The sequence below is a fragment of the Ambystoma mexicanum genome, chromosome 4p (assembly GCF_040938575.1).
Source record: "Ambystoma mexicanum isolate Mex_15411 chromosome 4p, UKY_AmexF1_1, whole genome shotgun sequence".
NCBI classification, from domain to species: domain Eukaryota; kingdom Metazoa; phylum Chordata; class Amphibia; order Caudata; family Ambystomatidae; genus Ambystoma; species Ambystoma mexicanum.
In genome coordinates, this window is record NC_090927.1 from 905352938 (window position 1) to 905376500 (window position 23563).

General features: G+C 49.8%; 1 protein-coding gene across 3 annotated transcripts in view; it reads left to right on the forward strand.

Annotated features, from left to right (window-relative positions):
• Positions 1 to 23563, forward strand: part of MDN1 (midasin AAA ATPase 1) — a 2688524-nt gene that overhangs the window by 2261223 nt on the left and 403738 nt on the right. For all 3 annotated transcript variants that reach the window (XM_069606482.1, XM_069606484.1, XM_069606483.1), the window contains exon 77: positions 19218 to 19323. In XM_069606482.1, the coding sequence (XP_069462583.1) occupies positions 19218 to 19323 (106 nt within the window). The remainder of the gene's footprint in view (positions 1 to 19217; positions 19324 to 23563) is intronic.

The following is a 23563-nucleotide window of genomic DNA, read 5'->3' on the forward strand; positions in this document are numbered from 1 at the left end:
CATCGCCTGAAGCACGCATCTTACCTGATTCCAGCGATACCATCGCCTGAAGCGCATTTTACCTGATTCCAGTAGTCACGACAGTCAGAGCGCTTCATCACCTGTTCCGGGCATCTGAGCAACGCGGGAGCTCGTCTCGTTCAGCATCCTCGCGAATCCATCCATCCAGCAACAGTTGACAGGCCTTCAGGTAGCTGTCTCTCGTCAGACGTCGCCAGGCTATCTCTGCAGGAGAACAGGACAAACAAGGTTAGAAACAACAAAGACTTTACGCTAAGGTCGCGTGCAACACATTCCTCGCGCTTGACCTTAGAACCAAACTTACCTTCTACTTGGGACATCGTAAATTCTTCTGGCCCCCCATTTGGACTTGCTTCCAACACTGCGCTTCCGCTGGGTCCTTCACCACCTATTGGAGAGAAGGAAAGACATTACAAGGGTTACGTACAATAATCACTGTAGAGAAACACTTACCTTAGAAGTAGATCAGCCACAGCCGGTTTGGGCTGCCATGCACGTGGACCAGTGAAGAAACTAGGTTCATTAAAGGTGCCCCTGCAGTTGAGAAGCAGGACGGAGAGCTCATCCTCATAAATAAACAGGTGAGACTATATGGGTAAACGCATGCTCATCTTGTTCTGGGAAGAAGGGTTCGAGGGAAATCACAGTCCGACCACAGCATTCTCACAGCCTCTCGTACTCTCTTAGGGGCAGTGTCAGCAACCAGCGCATTCCACACTACTGGAGCTGGGGAAGAAGCCTGATCCAGGGGAGCCAAGTCCAGTGAGAGAGCTGCAACCGTGCCCCAATGCCCCTGCCGAGACCAGGTGAGCGTAACAGACTGGCTGAGGAACTCCGGGTTTGAACTTGAGACCCAGGCTGCCTTGATAAACAAACCCACTGAAGAAACCAACTTGTTTGGACGACACACTTGAAACAGCCAAGAAAGAACATTAGACACTCAAGTCCCTTCCGCAGATTACCCAGAAACCTTCTCAACAGAGGTGGCGGCTCCCGCCGGTCCTTTCATGGACAATCCCGTTCCCCTCAGAACCAGTACAGTTCTGGAAATAACTGGAACTCGGCACAAGGATATAATAACGACACCACCACCTAGAGGACAGCGGCGCGGAAAGGGTAGAGGCCGTGGTTCCAACCCCAGGGCCTCCCCGGCCTCGGGTCTGACATGACCGTCTGATCCGAGTCCCCTCCCATGCCACCCCGATCGGGGGACTTCTAACATCTTTCCTTCAAGCATGGGAGGGGATAACGACAGACTAGTTGGTACTCAAGACCGTGGCCCTTGGGTACTGCATAGAATTTTGCAGACCCCCTCAGTTCAGATCACAAAAACCACGACGCTGGACTCCGGAACACCTTTGCATCCTTCTGCAAGAGGTGGAGATCCTTCAAGAAAAAGGCGCCATAGAAGTCATCCCCATTCTACAGGTAAACAAGGGTATTTATTCAGTGTACTTCCTTGTACCCAAAAAGGATCTCACCATGTGCCCTGTGCTAGACTTGCACCCAGCGAACAAATTTGTCAAACCTCAAAAGTTTTGTATGGTCACTTTACAAGAAGTAATCCCGCTGCTGAAGCAGGGGGATTACATGGCAACACTGGACATGAAAGATGCATACTTTCATATTTCAATGTTGCCAGCGCACAGAAAATACCTAAGGTTCATGATAGAAGACAAGCACTATCAGTTCAAAGTACTCCCCTTTGGCATTGCCTCAGTGCCAAGGGTGTTTACGAAGGTACTGGCGGTGGCAGCAGCGCACCTGCGCAGACAATCCGTCCCGGTTTACCCTTACCTCGACGACTGGCTCATAACATGGGAATCCTACGAATCATGCCTGTTGAACACTCGGAAGACAGTAGACCTCTTATTCAGTCTGGGTTTCTCCATCGAGAAAAAATCCAGCTTAGACCCCAGTCAAGTCAAACAGTTTCTATGGGCTCTAATTCGAACAAGGGGTGGCCTCATCTTCCCCTCCGAGAGGGTCCAAAACATGCGGTTTCATATCCCTCAGTATGTAGCCAGTCGGGAAGTGACAGTACGCAAGGCCATACGACTGCTAGGAATGATGACGTCCTGTATTTACTTAGTTCCTCACGCGCATCTGCGTCCCATGCAAGAGTGGCTCAACAGCCAGTTGTGCCGGGCCAGCGAACAGTGGGAAAATCTGGTAGTTGTCTCGCCAGCCCTCGTTCTCTATCTGCAGTGGTGGTCGAGGGACAACCTCATGAAGGCGAATACCTTCACCACCCCCACAGTAGAAGCCACTCTCACGAGACAGACGCATCTCTGACGCGGTGGGGGGGAGGGGGGGCTCACCTGCTTCAACAGACAATGCACAGGGTGTGGTCCCCAGATCTAGTGTCCAACCACTCAAATCTGTTAGAGCTATTAGCTGTGTTCAAAGCACTAAAAACCTTTCAGACAGTTACAGGGGAAGACAGTCCTGGTTCTATCAAACAGCACCATGGCCATGTATTACCTGAACAAACAAGGGGGGGGGACACACACTCTCCAGGGCTATCCAAGCTGTCCCAGAACATTTAGATATGGGCTCTCAAACGCAAGATGTTCCTGTTGTCTCAACACGTTCCAGGGGAACTCATTTTTTTGGTGGATATGCTCAGCAGAGAATTCCCACTGCCTGTAGAGTATGAATGGCGGCTACACGAAGACATTGTCTCCAATGTTTTCGCACTATGGGGCTTCCTAGAAATCGACTTGTTTGCAACTCTGAGAATGCCCAATGCCTAGATTACACCTCCAGGTACCCACAGAAATGCTCCAAGGGGAACGGTCTCTGAATAGCATGGTCAGGGAAATTTGTTTATGCATCAATCCCTCCCCCACTCAACAATATTGTGCACAAGATGCACCAAGAACCAGTGACGATGACATTGGTGGCCCCCATGTGGGCCTGACAACCCTGGTTCCCTCATCTGGTGGAGATGTCTCTCTCTCTCCTCCAATGAAACTGCCTTGCCCATACAACATGTTATCTCAAGACAAGGGAGAAACGCTTCACGCATGCCCGCAAATCCTGAACTTAGCGGCCTGGCTCCTGAAGTCAGAGTTCGGGCACTTGCAACTTCCTCAGAGATGCATGGACATACTCAGGGAGGCAAGAAAACCGAACCCCCGATATTGCTACTCCAGTAAATGGAAGCACTTTGTTATCTGGTGCAATGCTAAGGGTGTCAATTCCATTGACTGCTCTCCTACTCACATTGTATTGTACCTGTCTCATTTACTAGACTCAGGCCTGGTTTTTAATTCCCTGAAGGTTCACTTAGCTACTCTTTCAGCCTACACTACGTCACAACAGAAGGTGGTGTGGTGGAAAATTCCAGTTGTTAAGGCTTTCATGGAAGGGGTAAAAGGATTCATCTTACCCCCCCCCCCCCACCACCCCCCACATTTCTAACCCAGCTCCCGGATGGGACCTGAATGTGGTATTGACTAGGCATGGGGTCCCCCTTGGAACCTATGCATAAGGCATGTCTCAAGGATCGTGCCTATAAGATAGACTTCCTAGTGGCCATTACTTCCATTAGAAGGGGACAGGCTGTTTCAGTTCTAGACCCTTTCGTTACAGTTCAGAAATAAGCTGGTTCTGCGCACTCACCCTCGATTTGCGCCTACATTTATTTCATTTAATGTGAACCAATCAATAGAACTGCCTACCTTCTTCCAGAACACCACTAACGTGGCCGAAGGAAGCCTACACACATTAGATGTGCGCAGAGCAGTCATGTTTTACCTGGAAAAGACTAAACCACTGTGAAAGACTAACCAGTTTTTCGTTTCAGTGGCAGCTGGTAGAGAAGGGGATCCTGTCACTAAATTGGCCATCTCAAGGTGGATTGTCAAATGCATCACTCTCTGTTACACTCTTGCTAAGAGAGAACTGCCCTTCAAGCCTAGAGCATGTTCTACTCGAGACACTGGGGCTTCCATAGCAAATGTTCCCCTAGAGTCCATTTGCAAAGCAGCAACCTGGAGTTCTGTACACACCTTTTACAAAACTCTGTTGCCTAGACACTCATTCTAGGTCTGGTTCTCAAGTGGGACAAGCAGTACTAAGACATCTTTTCACTACTGTTCCTTCTCACAACCCACCTCCAACTCTCGCTAGTCTATGCACAGCATGTGATTCTAAGCAGATTAACAAGTATTAGAAGATATGCATTACTCACCGTAATAACATTACTGTTGATTGTATCTGCTTAGATTCACATGCGCCCACTCTTCCTCCCCGCTCGGGTGGAAGGAACATAGTCGTCTTACTACTTTCTATCTTTTATGTACTCACTGACGATAGTCATTAGGCTCCCTCACGGTCGAAAAAATACAATCTGAGGGACCATGACGCGTGAGGGACCATGTCACGTTTGGCATAGTGTTACAGGCACGCCCATGTCGACGTCCACTTTCGATCCTCGAAAGACCAGATGTAATACTCTGCGGTTACCACTGGATTTGTATTTTATTAAATTTATATAGCGCTTTAATCCAAAGTGCATTACATGAGGAACAAGAAAAATACAACAAGCATTAAATAACAATTGAATCACAACCAGAAAACCGTACAAGGAACAATTAATATTATTGCTGATCTAAGGCGAGAGTAGAGCGGGAGCAAGGTGTGAGGGAGTAGAAGGTATGAGTAGCGGTAATAGCAGAAGTAAGAGAGGAGGCGCGAAGGTGTAAGGGAGAAGAATGGAAGCGATGAAGTAAGGGAAGTGCAGTAAGTAGGGTAGGAGGGAGTAGAGATGAAGGAGAGGGTGAGGTGGTACAGAAGTATGAGAGGGAGTAGGAGGTGATTGAAGAGGTAGTAGCAGAGATAAGAGAGGAAGCAAAAGGTGTGAGGGAGGTGAATGGAAGAGAAATGATTTTAGAGAAGTGCGGAAGGTAGGGGAGGGGAGAGGCGGTTCCAGCCCGGACAACCCCTCCAGCCAATGGACACAAAGTGCGACTTGGGTCTCCAAGGAGACCCTGTGCAGGGGGTTACTAAACCCCTCCCTCACATTCAACCCACCTAGACACCCAGATGCCAAAGGAGGGCTTCTGGACAGAAGTCCGCCAAAGGTCGGCGAACAAAGAAGGCAAACCTGGTTTGCCGCACAAAGTAAAACACAAAAAGGATATTAACAAAAAGAAATGGCAACTAAACCCGACCGGAGCCAAAAGAAAGAGTATTTGGTCAAGCAGGTTTATTTTGAGGCTAATATAATAGCCTAAAACAGTACCACGTTAATATAGTATAATCGTGGTAGAAATGATAGGGTAGCTACCACTGCCACCAGCCAAGTCTTAGTGTTAAGGGAGCAAAACAAAGCTTCAAGAGGCGCAGACAAAAAGGAGTAGGAATTAACAATTTCCAATAATCCATGTAAAATGGGGTGTATTGGGTCTGCGGTTTAAATGACTATATAAAGTAAATGGCAACTTTACCTATTTCTGGGGGACAGTAGTCAGCCCCAGAACAATGGAGTCTGTGGGAAGTCTCAAAGGCAACCCTGTGTCACTGCACTGAAGGTGCTGTGTAACGCACACAAAAAGTTGGGCTCATGGAGTGGTGTGGCTCCAGAGCCCAAGATCACACAAACAGTAGAAATACACATGGAAAAACACATGTAAGAGTGGGAAAAGGGTTCACACTCTTACCAGGTGGAAAAAATAAACCCCAGAAATCCAGCAAAGCTGCTGAGGCACTCACTAGGTAAGGGAAATTAGCCATAAATGAGAATTCTCCCTAAAACTTGCCCTCCCACCTGTTTCTTGTATACCTCTCGGGACATCATGGACACCTTTGCCCCAGAATCTGCCATCATTTGAACAAATACCATTTACAGCAAACTCTGAAAACTGGCTCACATTCATCATCTTCATCACATTTGACCATTTTCACTTTAACAATCTTCACTTGTTCTTCATCCTCCTCAACCAAAAATTGCTCAATGTCTTCATTGACATACAATACTTTGTGGCTAGTACCAAAAGAGAAATTCTTACAACAGTTGGCATAATTCCCCCATCCTTTGCATTTAGCGCATGTAATTTTCCTTCCAGGACATACTGGTGAACTGGCAAAATGACTTGCACTGGCAAGCCTAAAACATAATCTATAATCTCTAATTTATTGGCGTTTTAGGCTTCTCCATTTCCATCTGGAATATCTCAAGGCTGTTGCCCACCAGCCTTGAATTTCTTTTTCTTCCCCTTCACTGCATCTCCTACCCACAAAGTTTCTGTGGTAACCTGTTTACTTTCATTTTTAGACAACTTAACCACTCAAGCCATTGCATGCTCTACTCATTTGGAAATTCCTATAACCTCATCTAGACTTGGATGATGTTTGAGCCACAACTCTTCCCTTATCTTATCATTCCAACAGTGTATAATAAACTGGTCCCTTATGTGCTAATCTAACTTCTCACCAAATTTCGCAGATAAATGACGCAAGGCAGTAAGATATTACTCAATGGTCTCTCCCTCTTCTTGCACCCTAATACCAAAATATCTTTCCAAAATAGTACTAGTCTTCAGGTTAAAATGTAAATTCAGTTTCTGCAGAGCCGAGTCAAATTCATTTGAAACACTCCCTTTGTCTGCTTGACTCAATTCCGACAGGGTTTCATATATGCGCTGCCCTTTATGGCCCAAAAAATGCATTAACTGAGAAACCTTCTGATCAGTCGATATTGTGTTCTCACAAGCATCTCTAACATAGTGTAGAAAGCCCTTTTTCCACTGGGCCCATTTACCTTTAATAGGTACCCGAGAAGGCATGAAAGCTGGAGGACCCAGAACACCTGGCATGGCCGTTTTCAGCAAAAGGAGCTCGAACCAATGTACACGTTAGTAGAAATTGTTTCGAGGGGATTGGTGTAACGCTCACCTGGCTCCCCTGGAGGCGCTGACCTGGTCTGGATTGCTGTGACCTCTTCAAGCGTGATGCGCAGGATTCGAAACGCCGACTGAACTGGACCCCCAAATCTGGCTTGTCTGGCCCGTAGAAAAATCTTTCTGTAGGTGGAGAAAGGGGGTTAACTGTCTGCAAAGTATTGTGATTGCTTCCCACCTCCCCTTTGCTCTTCCTGACCACCTCCGAAATCCCCAATCAAGGCTCACCTTAATGTTTGAATGGATGAGCTCTCAATCCTGCATCTGGTGCAGGGGAGCGTATTTGACCAGTTACTTCACTGGGAAGGCGAAATGCCATAAGTATGCAGTTTAAAAAGTTCCAGAGTAGAGTCTTCTCTTTGTTTGCTTTTCTTAACCTGCGATCTGTCCTTATTTTCAGGTGCAGAGTGGAAGTGATGCTTCGAGGGATATTGCCGGAGATAAACTCAGGTGAGTTTGAGATAAAAATGATCCCTTTAAATGTATTTGAATCCCTCTAGTAATGTCTTTCTTTTTTCCCCTTAGGGGCCGGGGTGCGGTACCAGGCCAAGAAGTGGCGCCGACTCGAAATGAGGAGTGGTTCCGTCAAATATGGCCATGTAAGTCTTGTGACGGAAAATCAGGCTTTCCTCATTTGTTCCTCCTGCTCACCTTTTGTCTCTTCTTCTCCCCTGCAGGTGCAGAGATGTGGCGGAAGGTCGCGGTGGATAGTGAAGAGCCCACGAGGCAGGTGAGTGATGCGCGGCGCTGCAACAAGTAGCGCAATGCTTTTAAAGAATGTCTATCTTCAGGATCGCTGGCGTGATGGTTCCGGACACAGGTAGGAAGTTAGATTAAGTTCTTGGTTTTCACCTTTTCTCTTCCCTTCCTTCCTTTCAGATATCCCAAGATCGAGGCGGGCGTGGCTGGAGGCAAGATGCAGGAGCAGGCACGGTGAGCGTTCAGCTGCTAGATGCAGAGCAACGCGAAGCACGTGTGGCAGTCTGGGCGTGGTTTAAATAGCCTTGGAAGAAGTTCCAGGTAAGTATTCTTCCACGGTCCCCACCCAAGTAAAATAGTTCCTTTGATAAAATAGTCCCTCCTAAGCCTCATTTGGCTTGAGGCTTCATGCAGCATGGTCTGCGTCAGGTAAGTGCACCAAACACCCTCTTTTATGAGCCTGGCGCCTATGGCGCCAGGACTAATGTTCAACATGAGCCTGGCGCCAAAGGCGCCAGGCCAAAGTCCAAAGAACCTCTATTAGGGGCCGCTGGGCTTTTACCCGAGGGCATGATGCCTGCCCCCGGGGGTGCTGGGCCTGTCCTGGTGCTCCGGGGGTAGGCATCATGACAATTGGGTCCTCCGACGTATTCCATATCTATGACAGGTAAAGTCCACAGCTGTGCTGCTTCGGAAAATCTTTGGCGTCTGCGTCGATGCGCCGTCCCCGAGGACCTCCTCCGACGTCACCCAATGTGATAAGTAGGACGCACGACGCCCATAGCCTCAGTTCCGTTTTTTCCGCGAACGTGTTCGCTTCGTGAACCTCGGAATGCCTCGACTCGTTAGTTTGCTGTTTTCAATTCTCGGTTCGTTGAACCTGTTCGGTTTGTTGTGAAGACCTGTTCGTGGCGATGTCTTTCTCATCTTCAACCCCGCGTCCGGGCTTCAAGAACTGCGGGGACTGTGGGTCCAAGATGTCGGTCACGGACTCGCACGACGCCTGCCTCTGGTGCCTCGGGGAGGCCCACGATACGGACGACTGTGTCGACTGACAGTCGCTCACGTCAAAGGCCTTGCGGGAATGCAAGAAGAAGCTGTCGGTAGGCCGGGTGTCTAAGCCCCGGAAGTCGAGGTCTGCGGGGCTTTCGACGGATGACTCGAGGGGCAACTCTCCACGTCATCGTCGGAAGTCCGGTGGGTCTCCTTCCAGGAGTCGGTCTCGCCACTCCTCCGCCTCTTCGAGGCATTCCAGGAAGTGCCGGCATGGGTCACCTTCCCCGTCCTCTTCCGAGGACTCCGCCCGTCGGTGGGTCGCTTATACCTCCATGCAAGCGACACCGGAGGAATGGGCTTCCTTCGGGAAGCAGATGCTAGCAATTCTGGAATCGCAGGGCACCGGTCCGTCCGCGCCTCCGAGTGGGGTAGGCCGGCACCGGTCGAGAGACACCGCTCGTACGCCTTCGAGCTCGAGTGGTCGGCATAGCTCGTGGGAGAGGTCCCGCTCGGACAAGGGTAGCCGTTCTCGCCATGCCCGTGCCAGGTCCCAGTCCTCGACGCGCTCGAGACTGTGTGATCCTGTGCCGTCTTCGAAGAAGCATCGATGCCTGTTGCGCTGAGGTCGTCGACGATTTCTCTCGAGGCTCCGCCTCCGAGGGGGTCGTCGGCGCCTAGGTTGTTGAGAGACACGCTCGGAGCTCCGGCTACGAGGACTGTGTCGACGCCGCCGGTGCTGGCGGCGCTGCAGCTGACGTCGACGCCGATTCGCTCGACGCCTTTTCTGCCGGCGCCGACTCGTTCAGCGCCCTCAACGCCTTTCGAGGCGGTGGTGTCGGAGGGGCCCCGTGGCACGGGGTTTGCCCCTAGAAAGGCTATGGCTAAGGTCCGGCACTGCTTTGGTCAACAGAGGTCTTCCTCTCCCCGCCTGGAGTACATTTCAGAGGGTGATGAAGGCTCTGATGGCGGACTGGTTCCGGTTACGGTTCCAGATGAGCTTATCTCGGGCCATAGCCAGTTTGATGACCTGAGGCAGTCACTGCATGATGCCTGTGGACTGGACACCTCTCCGGAGGTGGGGTTGTCGGCCGGAGCCTGGCACTCATGCCGATTCTTCATATCGGCGCCTTATGTCTCGGGTTACCGAGTACTTGGGTTGGTCAGCTCCCCCAGGGGAGTTCGTTCAGGATGATCTCACAGACATCCTTGATCTCGGTCCACCCACTGACCCGGTTTCGCCTTTTCATATGGCTCTGCAGAGAAGGGTGGCGGCGGCTTGGACTGCTCCAGAGAGTCTCCCGGCAGCGGGCAAGTCTTTGTCACGAAAATACCGTCCAGCCAGTAGCGACCCCTGCTACTTGTCTAGGCACCCCACCCTCGGAGAGTTTGGTGGTGCAGGCGGCTACGGCCCCGGCAAAGCAGGCGTCGTATCCTACCATCCCTCCGGATAGGGACGACAAACGTTTTGACGGCTGGGCGAAGAAAGTGTTTTCTTCGGGGGGTATGGCGCTTCAGGCGGCCAACTCCATATGTGCCTTGTCTCGTTTCACACACACTCAGTGGAACTGTGTTGCATTAGCGGCTGATCATATTCCCGAAGGGGACGAACGGATGGTTTCCTTGCTATGGTTCAGGATGGCTAGGATGCCATGCGTGAGGCCGTTCAGTCGGGTTTGGACTTGGCGGATTGTGTCAGCCGGTCCATGGCGGCGAGCACCGTAATGCGCAGGTTTGCATGGTTGCAGAAGTCTGGGTTTGCTCCTAATGTGCAGTCCCGGCTCCTCAACGTGCCCTTCGACGGTGAACACCTTTTTGGCAGCAAGGTGACGAGGGCCTTGAGAGGTTGCAGACCTCCAAAGCTGCAGCGAAGTAGTTGGGCGCTGCAGTTCACCAACCTCCGCCTTTTCGTCCTTTGGGACAGCAATGGAGGGGAGGTTCCTTTCGCTATTACTCGTCCTTCAGTAAAGCGAGGGGAGCTAGCAGTCAGAGGCCATCGTAAGAGTGCCAGAGGTGGAAACAAAGGTACTCGAGGTGCCAAGGCTGCTCGGGCAGTTGCCTCTTTGCCCTCAGGCAACGCCGCAGCCGCTACCACTCAGTCATGAGGCCAGGTCCCATGGTTCGCCGGTTGGGGGAAGGCTGGCGCAGCATCTTGTAGAGTGGCAAGCCATTATTTCGGATGTGCGGGTTCTGGAGATCATAACCCACGGCTACTGTCTTCCGTTTCGGCAGAGGCCTCACAACAATCCACCAGGGAGCCTCTCTTTGAAGTGTCCGGATCCGCTCCTTGCGCAGGAAATTCAAGCCCTGCTGGAGAAAGGCGCTATAGAACTGGTGCCTGTAGCGGAGAGGAACAAGGCATGGTATTCCCCTTATTTTTTGATTTCGAAGAAAGACTGGGGATTGAGTCCCATCATGGACTTGCGCGGTTTGAACAAACTCCTCAGGAAGGACAAGTTCAAGATGGTGACTCTTTCTCAAGTCCTCCAGGCCCTTCAACTTCAGGACTGGTTGGTGTCTCTCGACCTCAAGGACGCTTACTTTCATGTGCCGATCCATCCCAAGCACAAGAAGTACCTGAGGTTCGCGGTTGGCGATTTGCACTTTGTTTCGGGTCCTGCCGTTCGGATTGACCTCCGCCCGAGGGTTTTCACCAAGCTCATGGTGGTGGTGGTAGCGCATGTCAGGAAAGGGGGGGATTTACGTCTACCCCTACCTGGACGATTGGTTGATCAGGGGGAGCTCTCCCGAGCAAGTCCTGGATCATCTGTCAGTCACCTGCCACTCCCTTCACAGGCTGGGCTTCTCCCTCAATTTAAAGAAGTCCCATTTGACACCAACGCAGCGGCTCCAGTACATCGGAGCAGTGCTCGACCCGTCCCTGGGGCACTGTTTTCCTCCTCAGGTGAGGGCTCTTCACATTCAGCAGATGGTGCACAAGTTTCAGCTTGCCCAGAATCTCCCAGCATCCAAGTTCTTCAGACTGCTTGGCCTCATGGCATCCTGCATTCTTCTGGTGCCAGAGGCTCGTCTGCGGATGAGATATTTGCAGTGGGCACTCAAGCTCCAGTGGTCTCAGTCCTCCGGCAGGCTGTCGCACCCTGTTCAGGTGCCGCCCTCGGTTGCCCGGGACCTTCTGTGGTGGGCCGTCAAGGGCAATCTGATGAAGGGGGCCCCATTTTGGCTGCCCTGGCCGGAGGTGATGATCGTGATGGACGCATCCCTCACGGGATGGGGAGCTCATGCCAACGAGTTGACAGTCAGCAGTCGTTGGTCTCCATCAGAGTCCAGACACCATATCAATCTGTTGGAACTGAGGCCCGTCGGGCTAGCCCTGAAGGCTTTTCTGCCGACTGTGCGTGGAAAGAGTGTCCTGATTCTAACGGACAACACGGTGGCCATGCACTACCTCAACAAAAAGGGGGGCAGGGTTAATTCCGCTGTGCAGGGAGGCGATGCAGCTCGAATTCTGGGCCATCCAGCAGGAAGTTTCGATCTCGGCTGTTTATCTGGCCGGAGACGACAACGAGACGGCGGACGCTCTGAGCAGGCAGAGCTCGATTTCTCACGAGTGGGAGCTGGCTCAGGAGATTCTCCTGGAGATCTTCGCCCTTCGGGGGACCCCTCAAGTGGATCTCTTCGCCTCCAGTGTCAACTGGAAGTGCGAGAGGTTTTGCTTGCGGGAATTTCCTCCAAAAGGAGCCTTAGGAGACGCGTTTGTGGTGGAGTGGTCATTCCCACTGCTGTACGCGTTTCCTCCAGTCCCCGTCATCCCGCAAGTGCTCCGGAGGTTCGGTTCCCGGATGATCCTCATTGCTCCGGCGTGGGCCCGGAGGACGTGGTACCCGGACCTTCTAGACTTGTCCATCTGCCCTCCACGTCGTCTTCCCTACGACCGTTGCTGTTGGAGAAAGTTTGTGCGACTGGTGCAGAGTTTAGAATGTGGATCCTTTTGAATGTGACATTCCCATGGTTCTGTCTTTTTTGCTTTCTTTGGCCCACAGGGGCTTGCAAGTGGGGACCATTAAAGGTTACCTGGCGGCGCGGTCCATATTTAAGCACTCGTCTGAAGAGTGTTCCTATTTTAAGATTCCTTTAATTTCGCAGTTTTTGAAAGGGCTCACTAATGTGTTCCCTCCGTCACCTTTTTTGATGCCAGGTTGGGATTTGAACCTTGTTCTTAGGTTTCTTATGGGTGCTCCGTTTGAGCCTTTACATTCTTGCCCTTTGAGGCTGTTAACTCTGAAAACTGTTTTTGGTTGCGGTTACTTCCGCTCGCAGAGTGAGTGAGTTACAGGCACTTTCAGTTAAGCCACCCTTCACTGTGTTTCATAAGGACAGGGTTGTCCTTAGAGTTCGTCGTCCTTTTCTTCCGAAGGTGGTTTCGGAATTTTATTTGAGCCAGAAGGTTTTTCTTCCGGCGTTCTATCCTCCTCCACATCCTGGTAAGGAAGAGGAGAGGCTCCATAGGCTTGATCCTCGGAGAGCATTGAGCTTTTATATTTCGCGCATGTCCCGGGTCAGAGTGGACGATCAACTTTTCATTGGTTACGCTGGAAAGCGTTTGGGACAAGCTGTGACGAAACAGACTATTGGATTATTTTAGCTATCTCCAAGTGTTAACGCTTGGCGGTTAAGGACCCTCCGGCTGGCTTGCGGGCCCATTCTACCAGAGGAGTGGCTGCGTCTACTGCCCTGCAGAGGGGAGTTCCTATTCGTCACATCTGTGATGCAGCCACCTGGGCTTCAGTACATACTTTTGTACATCACTATTCCCTTGATTCCATCAGAGGGCAAGATCTGGCCTTTGGCAAGGCAGTTCTCTATTCCGCAATTTGATTGGGCATGCTAAATTTGTATTCTAAATTCTTTCCCACCTCCTTGCTTGGTACTGCTTTGGGAGTCTGGCATAGATATGGAATACGTCGGAGGACCCAATCCCCTCGAAGAACAAGTTACTTTCTTACCTGGTAACGTTCTTTCGATGGGATGGTCCGACGACGTATTCCCTATCGCTCCCTCCCTGCCTTCCCCGCTGCAGAATTTCTTTTGCGATTGCAGCTTGCGTTCCGCAAGGCCTTGTGTGTCTGACTGGCAGAAAACTGGTGGCACACGTTCTGGGAAAAAACTATAACTGAGGCTATGGGCGTCGTGCGTCCTACTTATCACATCGGGTGAAGTCGGCCGTCGGAGGAGGTCCTCGGGGACGGCGCATCGACGCAGGACGCAGACGCCAAAGATTTTCCGAAGCAGCACAGCTGTGGACATTACCTGTCATAGATATGGAATACGTCGTCGGACCATCCCATCGAAAGAAAGTAACTTGTTCTTCTGGGCTATAACACATAAAACAAAACTCTGCCGTGCCTTCTCTGTCCAGCTCTTCCCTTTGGAACCTTCTCATGCAGTCTTCTGTGGCGCAGTCTCTGTAATGTGTTACTTTATACTAAATTGCGAATAGTCTTTACTTGCAGGCTTCTCACTTCACCGTAGAAACATTGCCCCAGCAGCCAGAATGCAGAGCGTGAGCCGGCGTCACACAGTAATATTTTGGTCTGGGTGTCCCTCTTCTATAATGCAGGCTTCTTGTTTCGCTGTACCAGGTTGCCCCAGTAACCTGAAAACACAGCGTGGGCTGCGCGTCGCACAGCAGTACTGTTTTGGGTGCTTTTCTCTAAAGTGGCCTCTCTTTCTGTACCAACGTGGCGCGCTGATGCCTTCCTCTCCAGCCACGGACGCAGGTGCACACTAAACATTGGCTAGCAGCGGGGCTGTAAAATCAGTACTCCCCTCTTGAGGCTGTTCAGCATTGGAGCCACACGATGGCAGCAGCACCTGTGGCTCTGTCAAGGACACTGATTATCTTTCACTTCCCTCCCCGTGTCCCCCTGCAGCAACGCACCACATGAACGGAGCAAAGGGAAACTTTCTCCTAGGCTTCAAGGCGTCACTCACCTCCCTAATGGCCATTGTCCTTGTCCCTTCAAGGGCCTGCAAGAGTGTGCCGGCAACAGAACAACCTCCACAAGATGCAAAGTCAGTAGTTCTAAGCGGGGGAGCATGGGCCACCATGTGTGCTGGTGTGGGTAACGTTACCTCGTCGCCAGTGAAATGAAGTCCCTTGCACACACAGGCTTGTGTCATCACTGATCTTTATTAAGATCATAAAGCACAGCAGCCCCTAGCACAGGTGGTAGCCACCTCTTCAATCTCCAACTGACATTTTACTTCCCCAACACTCCAGCTTGGAATGCATGACAGTGTTCTACCCGAAGGGTTCCATGGCCAGAGCACATTACAACAAGGAAGGGCACAATGTAACAGCCACCTGACAAAACGGGGTCAGAAATCCGTCCCTCAGTCCCAGACCAGGATGGAGTTTAAGCCCTGCGCTTTCTCTGATTTCATAGGGTTCTGGGACCACAATACACTGCCTGGTAGGTCGCCCAGAAACAACAAGAGGATGCAATAAAGGACTTTGCGTGGGTTTTTCCGCTCCCCCTCCTCTGCCCCCTTCTCTGACATCAAGAAGCAGTGACGTCAATGTCGGGGAAACACAGCTCACCTGTGGGGGCCGTTTGGCTCTGTTCCAGGACACCTAGAAGTGTCTTTTCAGCAACCTGTGGTTTCTATCTGTAGTCTCCACGGGCTTCAGTCTTCCTCTTCCTTTGCCTCCAATGTCCTCTCCTCCTCTTCGTCATATTGGGTCCCCTGCTCTTTTACAGTAGGTCCTTTCGCTCTTAGAGATGCGACCGATAGAACCAGCTCCTCTTGTAGACAGGGACTTCAGTTACTATTCCAGGATTTTTGCGGTACCCAAGAACAACCAGGCTAGCCTGAGGGTAGTCCTGGACCTGTCATTTCTAAATCGGCCTTTACCGCTGGAATGCTTCAAAATGATTACTCCCACGCACATAGCCGAGCCTGTGTGTAGGGGACTCGATGTGTTCCCTAGACCTCAAGGATGCGTACCTGCATGTTCCCATCTACCAACCACATCAGCTGTTTCTGCGATTCACGAGTATGTCATACCACTTTCGGTACAAGGTGCTTCCCTCCGGCCTGAACTCGGCTCCTCGTGTCTTCACAAAGTTGATGAACGCAGTGGCGGGTCTTCTCCGCTTGAAGGGCCATCACCTGTACCTTTATTTGGACGACTGTCTGAAGAGGGTTATCCCCCAACCAGAGGAAATCACAGTTGTGTCCCTCCCAGGAATTGGTCTTTCTAGGGGTGCGTTGGAACACTACCGTTCAGTGGGTGTTTCCTATGCCTGAGATGTTTCTGTCCCTCTGCGAGATGGTGGGGCACTTTCTCGCCAACACGACTACCAGGGCATCGTTGTTCCAGCTCTTTCTGGGCCTGATGTCGTCCTGAGTACTTACTGTACAGCACGCTCTCCTTAAGATGAGGCGTGTCTAGCTTCACCTGCCGGCCAATTGGGATCCGGAGACAGGGTCTGTTGGGCAGAATCCCAGTACCACCGCTCCTACTGCCCGCTCTTGATGGATGGCAATGTTTCAGTGGGAGCCTCCTTCACCCGGCCGGAGCCTACCCTGTTGGTGACGACTGACTCCTTGTTCGTGCTGGGGGCTATTCTTGAGGGCTAGGCTACGCAATTCATGGAGTATGGTCCAGGACTGAAGCCCTCCTGCATATCAATCTGTTCGAGCTCAGGGCAGTGGACATGGCCTTAAAGACGTTTTTGCCCCTCATCAGGGACAAGGCGGTTCTGGTCAGGACAGACAATTCTAGTATGATGTTTTACTTGAACAAGCAGGGTGGCACCTGTTCTCCCTCCCCTCCCCCCGGCCCCGCTCTGCATAGAGGTGGTATTGATCTAGGAATGGGCCCTAACAGGTGGAGTTTGGATTTCAACAATCCACCTACTGGGGCACAGTAACGCAGAAGCGGACCAGCTGTGCAGCCTGGGGTTCAACACCTACAAGTGGGAGTTGCACACCAACTTTGTTGCCTTTGTTCCAGCATTGGGGGTTCGCTGATCTGGATTTGTTTGCATCCCCTCTGAATTCCAAGTGTCTCCAGTTTGCTTCTTGGGCAGGGGTCGGGCGTCTCTTGGAGATGCCTTCCAGATCTGTTGGCACTGCCGCAGGTGTTATGCATTCCCACCCACCCCCTCTGCTCCAACCGTCCCTTCACAAGTTTCGGGCTTTGGTGGGTTGCAGCCTCATCCTGATTGCCCCCCACTGGCCTTTTGAGACCCTGGTTTTCGGATATGGTGTAGTTGTGCTCCCAGGATCCTGCCCACCTTACTATCTCCAGCAAGGGACTCCTGATGCAGCAGTGCGGGGCAGTGGAACATCCGGCCAAGCTGGCGCTGGCTGCCTGATGCCTGACCAGCTGAGGCTTCAGCATGATACATTTTCGAATTACAACTGGGACATCATTCAGAAGGCCATGAGGCCCTTGATTTGATAACCTGGGTTAGGGAGGGGCTTCTCATCCCCAGGTTAAATACAGGGGGATGGCCCTTGAAGAGGTCCTTGAATAAAAATCAAAGAAAACCTCAAACTATGTTTGAGTTAGTGTGTTCTTGAGGCCATCTGTGACCTTGCCTACTAGGTAAGCAGCCCTCCTACCTCAAACGTTTGTGTTCCGGGTATGGACCAGAGTAGGGCGTAGAACTCCCAAGAACAAGCTTTGGCAAAGCCAACAATTCAGTACAGTTCCCGATGCAAAGCACTTAAGGAGTTGGTAGGTAAATAAATGGCATTTAGGCATATTCTCCTAATCCCACCGCATTAGGGGTCCACTGATGATGACTGGGCAAAAGGGTAGTTAGAGGGTGGCCTTCACACCCATACAATTCCTATGGAAGGGGGGGGAGAAAACCAGTATGGAGGCTTACGCTATGAAGTCTGATCTTGTGTGACCACTCATTATGGTACTCTGAATCGCTGAGGTCACTTACTTCTGCCATTGATCTGTTTATAAGTGTTCCACGGGCCATTGGTGCAGTGGCTGACAGTAGTTTCGCTCTCCAGTAAGACTGGCCCAGCCCTTTAGGACATGAACCACAGCAGGTCCCACGATGATAGACTGACCGTGGTGAAGTTCACAGCATTCAAGGAGCGGCAGGCAAAATACACTGCAGGAAAGACAATTCAGGTGCACAAAGCCTCCACTTGATGCAGGAGAGGAGCTGCAGCAGGAGGGATAGTCTTAGGCCACATATTGACATCCTGCAGAGTCCCAAGCTTCAACTCGGGTCAGCTACTGTAAAGCTTGACCGCTGATGAAATGGTCCTGTAACGCTTCTGATTATGGTGGCAGTCTTCGTCTGCAGTGATTTGGACTGGGTGGTCCCACCAGCCCTAGGCATAGAGCATTGACTAGGGTCTTCTTAGACTGTTGCATGTAAGGCATGCCTTCACCAGGGCTGGGCTTTGCTTTGGCAATGCTGCTCGTCCAGCAGTCTTCAGTACAGTGCTGATCTTCTTTGGGGTTTTGGGGTCCAGTCGATCAATGGGAAGGATGAACACCATTCAAAATGACTGCGACTGTCTAATCCTGCAGCTGGTGGCCCCACATCTGCCCAGCAATGGACATCCCCTGGCTGAAATGCTGCAAGATAATCCGGATAAGACAGTCTCATTGCTCATGTCTGGCCAGCCGGGACACCTCTCCTCTTTTCCGGGAACTCCAGTTTGGAGTCCATGAAAGTGCATGCCTTATATGAAAAAACCTAAAACTCAATTCTCTGCAACCAGCCCATCTGAGACACATTAGATAAGTAACAGAAATATTAGTGCAGAAAAAAAGTGATACACAGTGCCCTGGGCAGCCCCTCACTGTAAGGTGGTGTACGGTCCATTTAAACACAGGAATGTTGCACATGGGATAGTCACCCTGCAATGGTAATCATAAGGGCTGACGAGTGCCCCCAAAATAGTTTAGTTGCGCAAATATAGTAACGCAAAGCAGAAAGCACAAACTTGCCTCCAAAAGTCAGTACAGGGTTCAAGCCATAACATATAACTGGGGGTTCCATTGATGTAAATTCAAGGACATTTACAAAAAGAAAAATCTGTCCTAAAAACCTTCAACATCTGTTTTAGAAAACCACATTCTTGTTTGATTTTATATTGACATGGCCTAGTGAGATTCATGTTGTGCAGTTGTAAATGCTCTACAGTGTTCTGTTGTGTTTAGGTTTCTCTGAGGGCACAACCTGTTTTTTCTTCTTACCATTTTAGCTTCACTTTACATGTCAAAAGGGCCCACATGTTTTTCATGACATGACAAACGAGAAGGCAAACCCAGAAACGGTTCATTTGGGTATCTATAGACAAAACTGCCCACTTCCAACTCTGCTACTAGATCGATTGTTTAAGCTACATTTGTAAAACCTGGTTTGGAAAATAGGAATTGTTTAAACCATTTTTTTATGTTCTTGCAATGGATAGTGAATGTAATGATTCCTATCATAAAGAAATAAAGTTACGAATATATAGCATTTCTATTTCGGCTTTCACATTTCGGTTGTAATTTCCATCAATTTGAAGCTAACTGGGCAGTCTTCACTTTGAGCATAAATTGTTAACGGGCTTCCATGTTTTATGTTTTATTCTTTTCAGGTTACTTGATCAGATCTCCTCTGCCTGGGATGGATGCCAGAAATACTTTTATCGATCCCTTGCTCGTGATACAAGACTCCAAGCAGCATTGGCTGCCCCTGTTAAGGTAATGGCTTTCTTTTGACTATTTTATTAGGTGGACTTTGATGGGGTTAAAATAAATTGTTTCCTCTGAACTGTTTCATCCTAAATCTCAGGATTTGAGTTTTCCCCTTCTTATGTTAGTGGTCATTATTTGAGCATCATCTGCATTGACCTATTAACATGAGTATATCTGAAAGTACCCAGCATTGCTAAAAAGCCGTCGACTTTGTTAGCATTTGAGAAATCGTGCTTTATTAACAAAAGTACAAAGCTTTTCAAACATTATGGTTAGTCTAGGCCATGAAAACGGCAACTACAGTGAAGTTCCCCATTAACCAATCTACTGTAGTCTGAGAAGGAAAGCTAAAAAGTAAAAAGCTTTAGATTTACTGTTTGTGAAGTGTGTCCATTTCTGGCAGGCAAAGATGTAATTGAAATGCCTATTTCTACTATTGATGCGCCTTCACAGCCATAACCTTCCAACCTGTCTTGAGGCTTGTTGCTCTCCCCCCAGACCCCCCAATCTCAATTTTCAAAGCCCCTGATGGGAAACATCTATGTGTGCCCCTAGGATAGTTGGACTGGATTCCTACACTCGGGCCTGTTGGACAGATGTCTAGTTATAGTGAAGAGGGTACAATGTCTGGGAGTTTAGCCAACCCAATCTGGGTAGCATGGATAGTGGCTGAGGCTAATTCTCAGGAGTGAATGAGTGTGATAAGGGGTCCACAATTATAATTATTCTTTATAATACCAACAAGTGGTTTCTAAGCGCGGGATCGGTCTTCGAACCTGTGTTGCACTGCGTTGTCTTGCTTCCATGACAAACGCATTTTCCTTGAGCTATCCTTCCTGCCCCAATGAGTTCACACAATAGGTAATAAGGAATTGCACTTAGACAATCAATTATGAAAATACTATATTTATTTATGGCCAAGAACACCCTATGAAAATGACTAACAAAAGGTAATATTGTCACACAACACTAATTATAAAATACATATATACCATCACAGTAGTCGGTGCCAAATACTCAATTCACCCCCCACAACACCTGAAAGCGAATGGAAGTAATTCGTTTTTGCACCAACAATCCACAGAAATAACAATCCTTGCTTGGAATGTCCAAGCCAAAGTTGTATGCGGACCTGTGCCCAAAAGTTCACAAAGTTTTCTAAGAGTTTTAGGAGCTAGGAAAAAATGATGGAGAGTGTCCTGTGGATGTGAGATTGGTTCCAAAAGCCAGAACAGGACTTATACTGGTGAGTGACGCTGTTCCTAGCTTTTGGAGGACTTTTAGCAACATTAGCCAAAGCCAAAAAGTTGTAAATGTTTTTGAAATTCAAAAATTAGCAAATGTTTAAAGGGTGGAGATGGGAGGGGGTGGCAGGTAAGTGGAGAAAAACCAGAGTTCCAGTCATAGGTTGTAGCAATAGACTTGGCAGGTCGTTGGCGGGTCGCCTGATTCAAGTTTTCCTGCCTTTGGTTCCAGTTGCTGGTGCCCAGGACCTGCGAGTGCAAGAAGAGTTCTTGTCGAGTACAGGAGCTTGGTGCAACCCCTGCTGAGGAACAATGCAACAGGCACCAGTGCAGGACTCTTTGGGGCAGTCGACCAGATGCGGGAACTTCGGTTTCAGGAACGGTCACCGTTGCATGGTGACTACAGGGAACACATATGTCGAAGTCGGTCCTCTATCTCGGCCCTTTTTGTTGCTAGGATGCCGACATTTGGCAGAAAGGACTCTTGGAGGACAAGCAGACGAGCCCTCGAGTTCAGAGCCGAAACACGTAACGACCACTTTCTAGCACGGTCTCCCAAAATGGAGCTGGTCAGTCCTCTGGATGATCTAGGGAAGAAGTAGAGAGTGGCTGTTCTCATCACTGCTAAGGGTCTATGCACTGATGATTGTCTTCGAAGATCACTAGACAGATAGGACTCCACCGGGACTGTGGCAAAAGTTGGTCGCCAGGCATTCTCGGGATCGGTCCACGGGTCTTCTGAAGTCTTCACGGCTATACAGGATACTTGGATCTTTGCAGGATCTCTGGGGAATGGCTGCTGGACTCCTCTTTTTATGGAAAAACTCAGATGAGCACAGAGATTCAGCCCAGCAAATGAAGGTCTGCCCCTCCCTCACACCCCAGCATTGGCCAATCAGGGACCACTATTGGTGAAACTCGTGCATACACTCCTATATTGAAACCAGCCTGTCCCAACCCACATCCTTTTTCACACACGCATGTCCTGCACTAGCCTATGAAAGGCACAGTTTTCCCGGGCAAAGGCATGCCGTTAAAAGGATTTTACTGACCTGGCAGGAAGAAGGCCAATGGACAGGATGGCCAAGGAACAAACAGAAAACCTTGTGGCACAGCCATGTTGGGGCACTAGCCACTATTAGCAGCCAAATGCGGTAAGGCTAACAAAGTAAAGTAAAAAGTATGAAAAAGTAACTACTGCCACCAGGTTGTCCTCGGGCACACCCTAGGTAATCAAAAAATCCCTTTGAATGTGTAGTCTTGGATCATACAAAAGAAACCCCATCACACTGTATTGGAAGATGCATTGTGCAATGTTATAAAGTTACCCACACAGGCAACAAAGTCAAAGGACTAAGGGATACATAGTTTTGCAGTACTAACAGCATAAAAGACTGGTCAGTTTCTCCATTACATATGAGCAAAAGACCAGTGAAGCTAAATACTTAACTTTACTGCAGTCAGGACAAAGTACAAAAACAAAAGTTTGGGAGTCCATAAAACATGGAGGAAATGTTGCTCCAAGGGAAAACTTTACTAATAGGCAGAACCTCAGATTCACTGCTGAATCCACATTTTGTGTTTGTCTGGAAAGAAGCCCTGAAAGGTTTGCATGGAGTGACCATCCCCAATTGGGTGCTACCAAATGGTTGAATGGTGCAGTGAACCAGATCCAAAATTGTATGTGCACAAATCCTAACAGTGCTATAGGACTAGGGATTCTTAACCACTCCAATGTAAATCGCCATAACTCATCCTGAAGGAGGCTTTGCTGTGCCATCGGTCTTGAGCAACCGACTGTGACAAACTGCTAGGCTCTGCAGAATTAAAATTTGTTCAGACAACCATAGTCTGGGACCTGCTGTCAGCGAAGATCATACTACGTCAAGGATCTTTCATCGAGTTTCGAGAGGGCCTGGAATTGGGCCTACTTCCTGCCTTGCCACCATGACCAAGGAGAAGAGATGCCACACTCTGCGCAAACTGTGAACTAAGGAATGTGTACGTGAATGATCAACACCACAAATGTCTATATTGTCTGCATCCGGACCGCAATGAAGTAGGGATGCGAGGTCTCCTGTGGTTTTTCACAAAAAGAAGAGGAACACTTAAGCAGGCTAGCAGCATCATTAAAATCGGGTCAGGCCTCTAACCCGGCCTCTGGGAATGGTCATGCTTCCCCCAGGACCGGCCGGTCCCACAAACAAACTCCCTCAGAAAAGAGGTTGAGGCCCTTTGAGGATATCCCGCTTTCGGGGGTCCAAATGAAGACAAGGCTGCATGCCACTGATCCGACTGGGTTCGCTGCTGCTGCGGGTCCTGGCTCGGGAAGGATGAGGTCACAGTCACCTACCACATCCACAGTGAGCCTACCGGTGTGGGGTGCTCCCTGGAAGAGAAAGTCCTTGACTCCTTTGAATCTCTGCTAACCATCGGCGGACAAGGCCCTTCGCTGCCTCCCTCGACAACGCCATCAGCGTCGCAACCAGCAAAGTCAACATCAACATTGTCATCAACGGCCATGACCGCATCGACGACAACTTCTGTTACCACCTCGTCAACGTCGTTGTCGACAACTACTTTTTGCGAAAGGAGGGCAGACCACAAGGATGGTGTCCATAGTAGCGGCAATGACTGCTCAATGGGTGTGTCCTTAACGGCACGGCATGAGACAGCTGCTGTGGTTTTGGCAAAAACCCACTTGAATGGGGACAGTTTTAGATACAGTGACGGACACTGACAAAGCCAATAATTTTGTGCTAGCTGTCAGGGTACCAGCTGGCATGGATGATCCGCCAAGGGCCTCTCTGCCAGATGACGTCTGCTCTTTCCACTAAATGATATCGAGGGCGTTTGAACTTTTTCAACTGCTGACTGAGGAGACGAAAAAGGAAGGGTTCCTTTATCAACGTCGTGAGTCCATACGGAAGACCATCATGTCCGTCCTCTTGTTGGACTATATCTGGGAAGAAGGCATAGCCCTGTTGAAGAATCCGAGCACC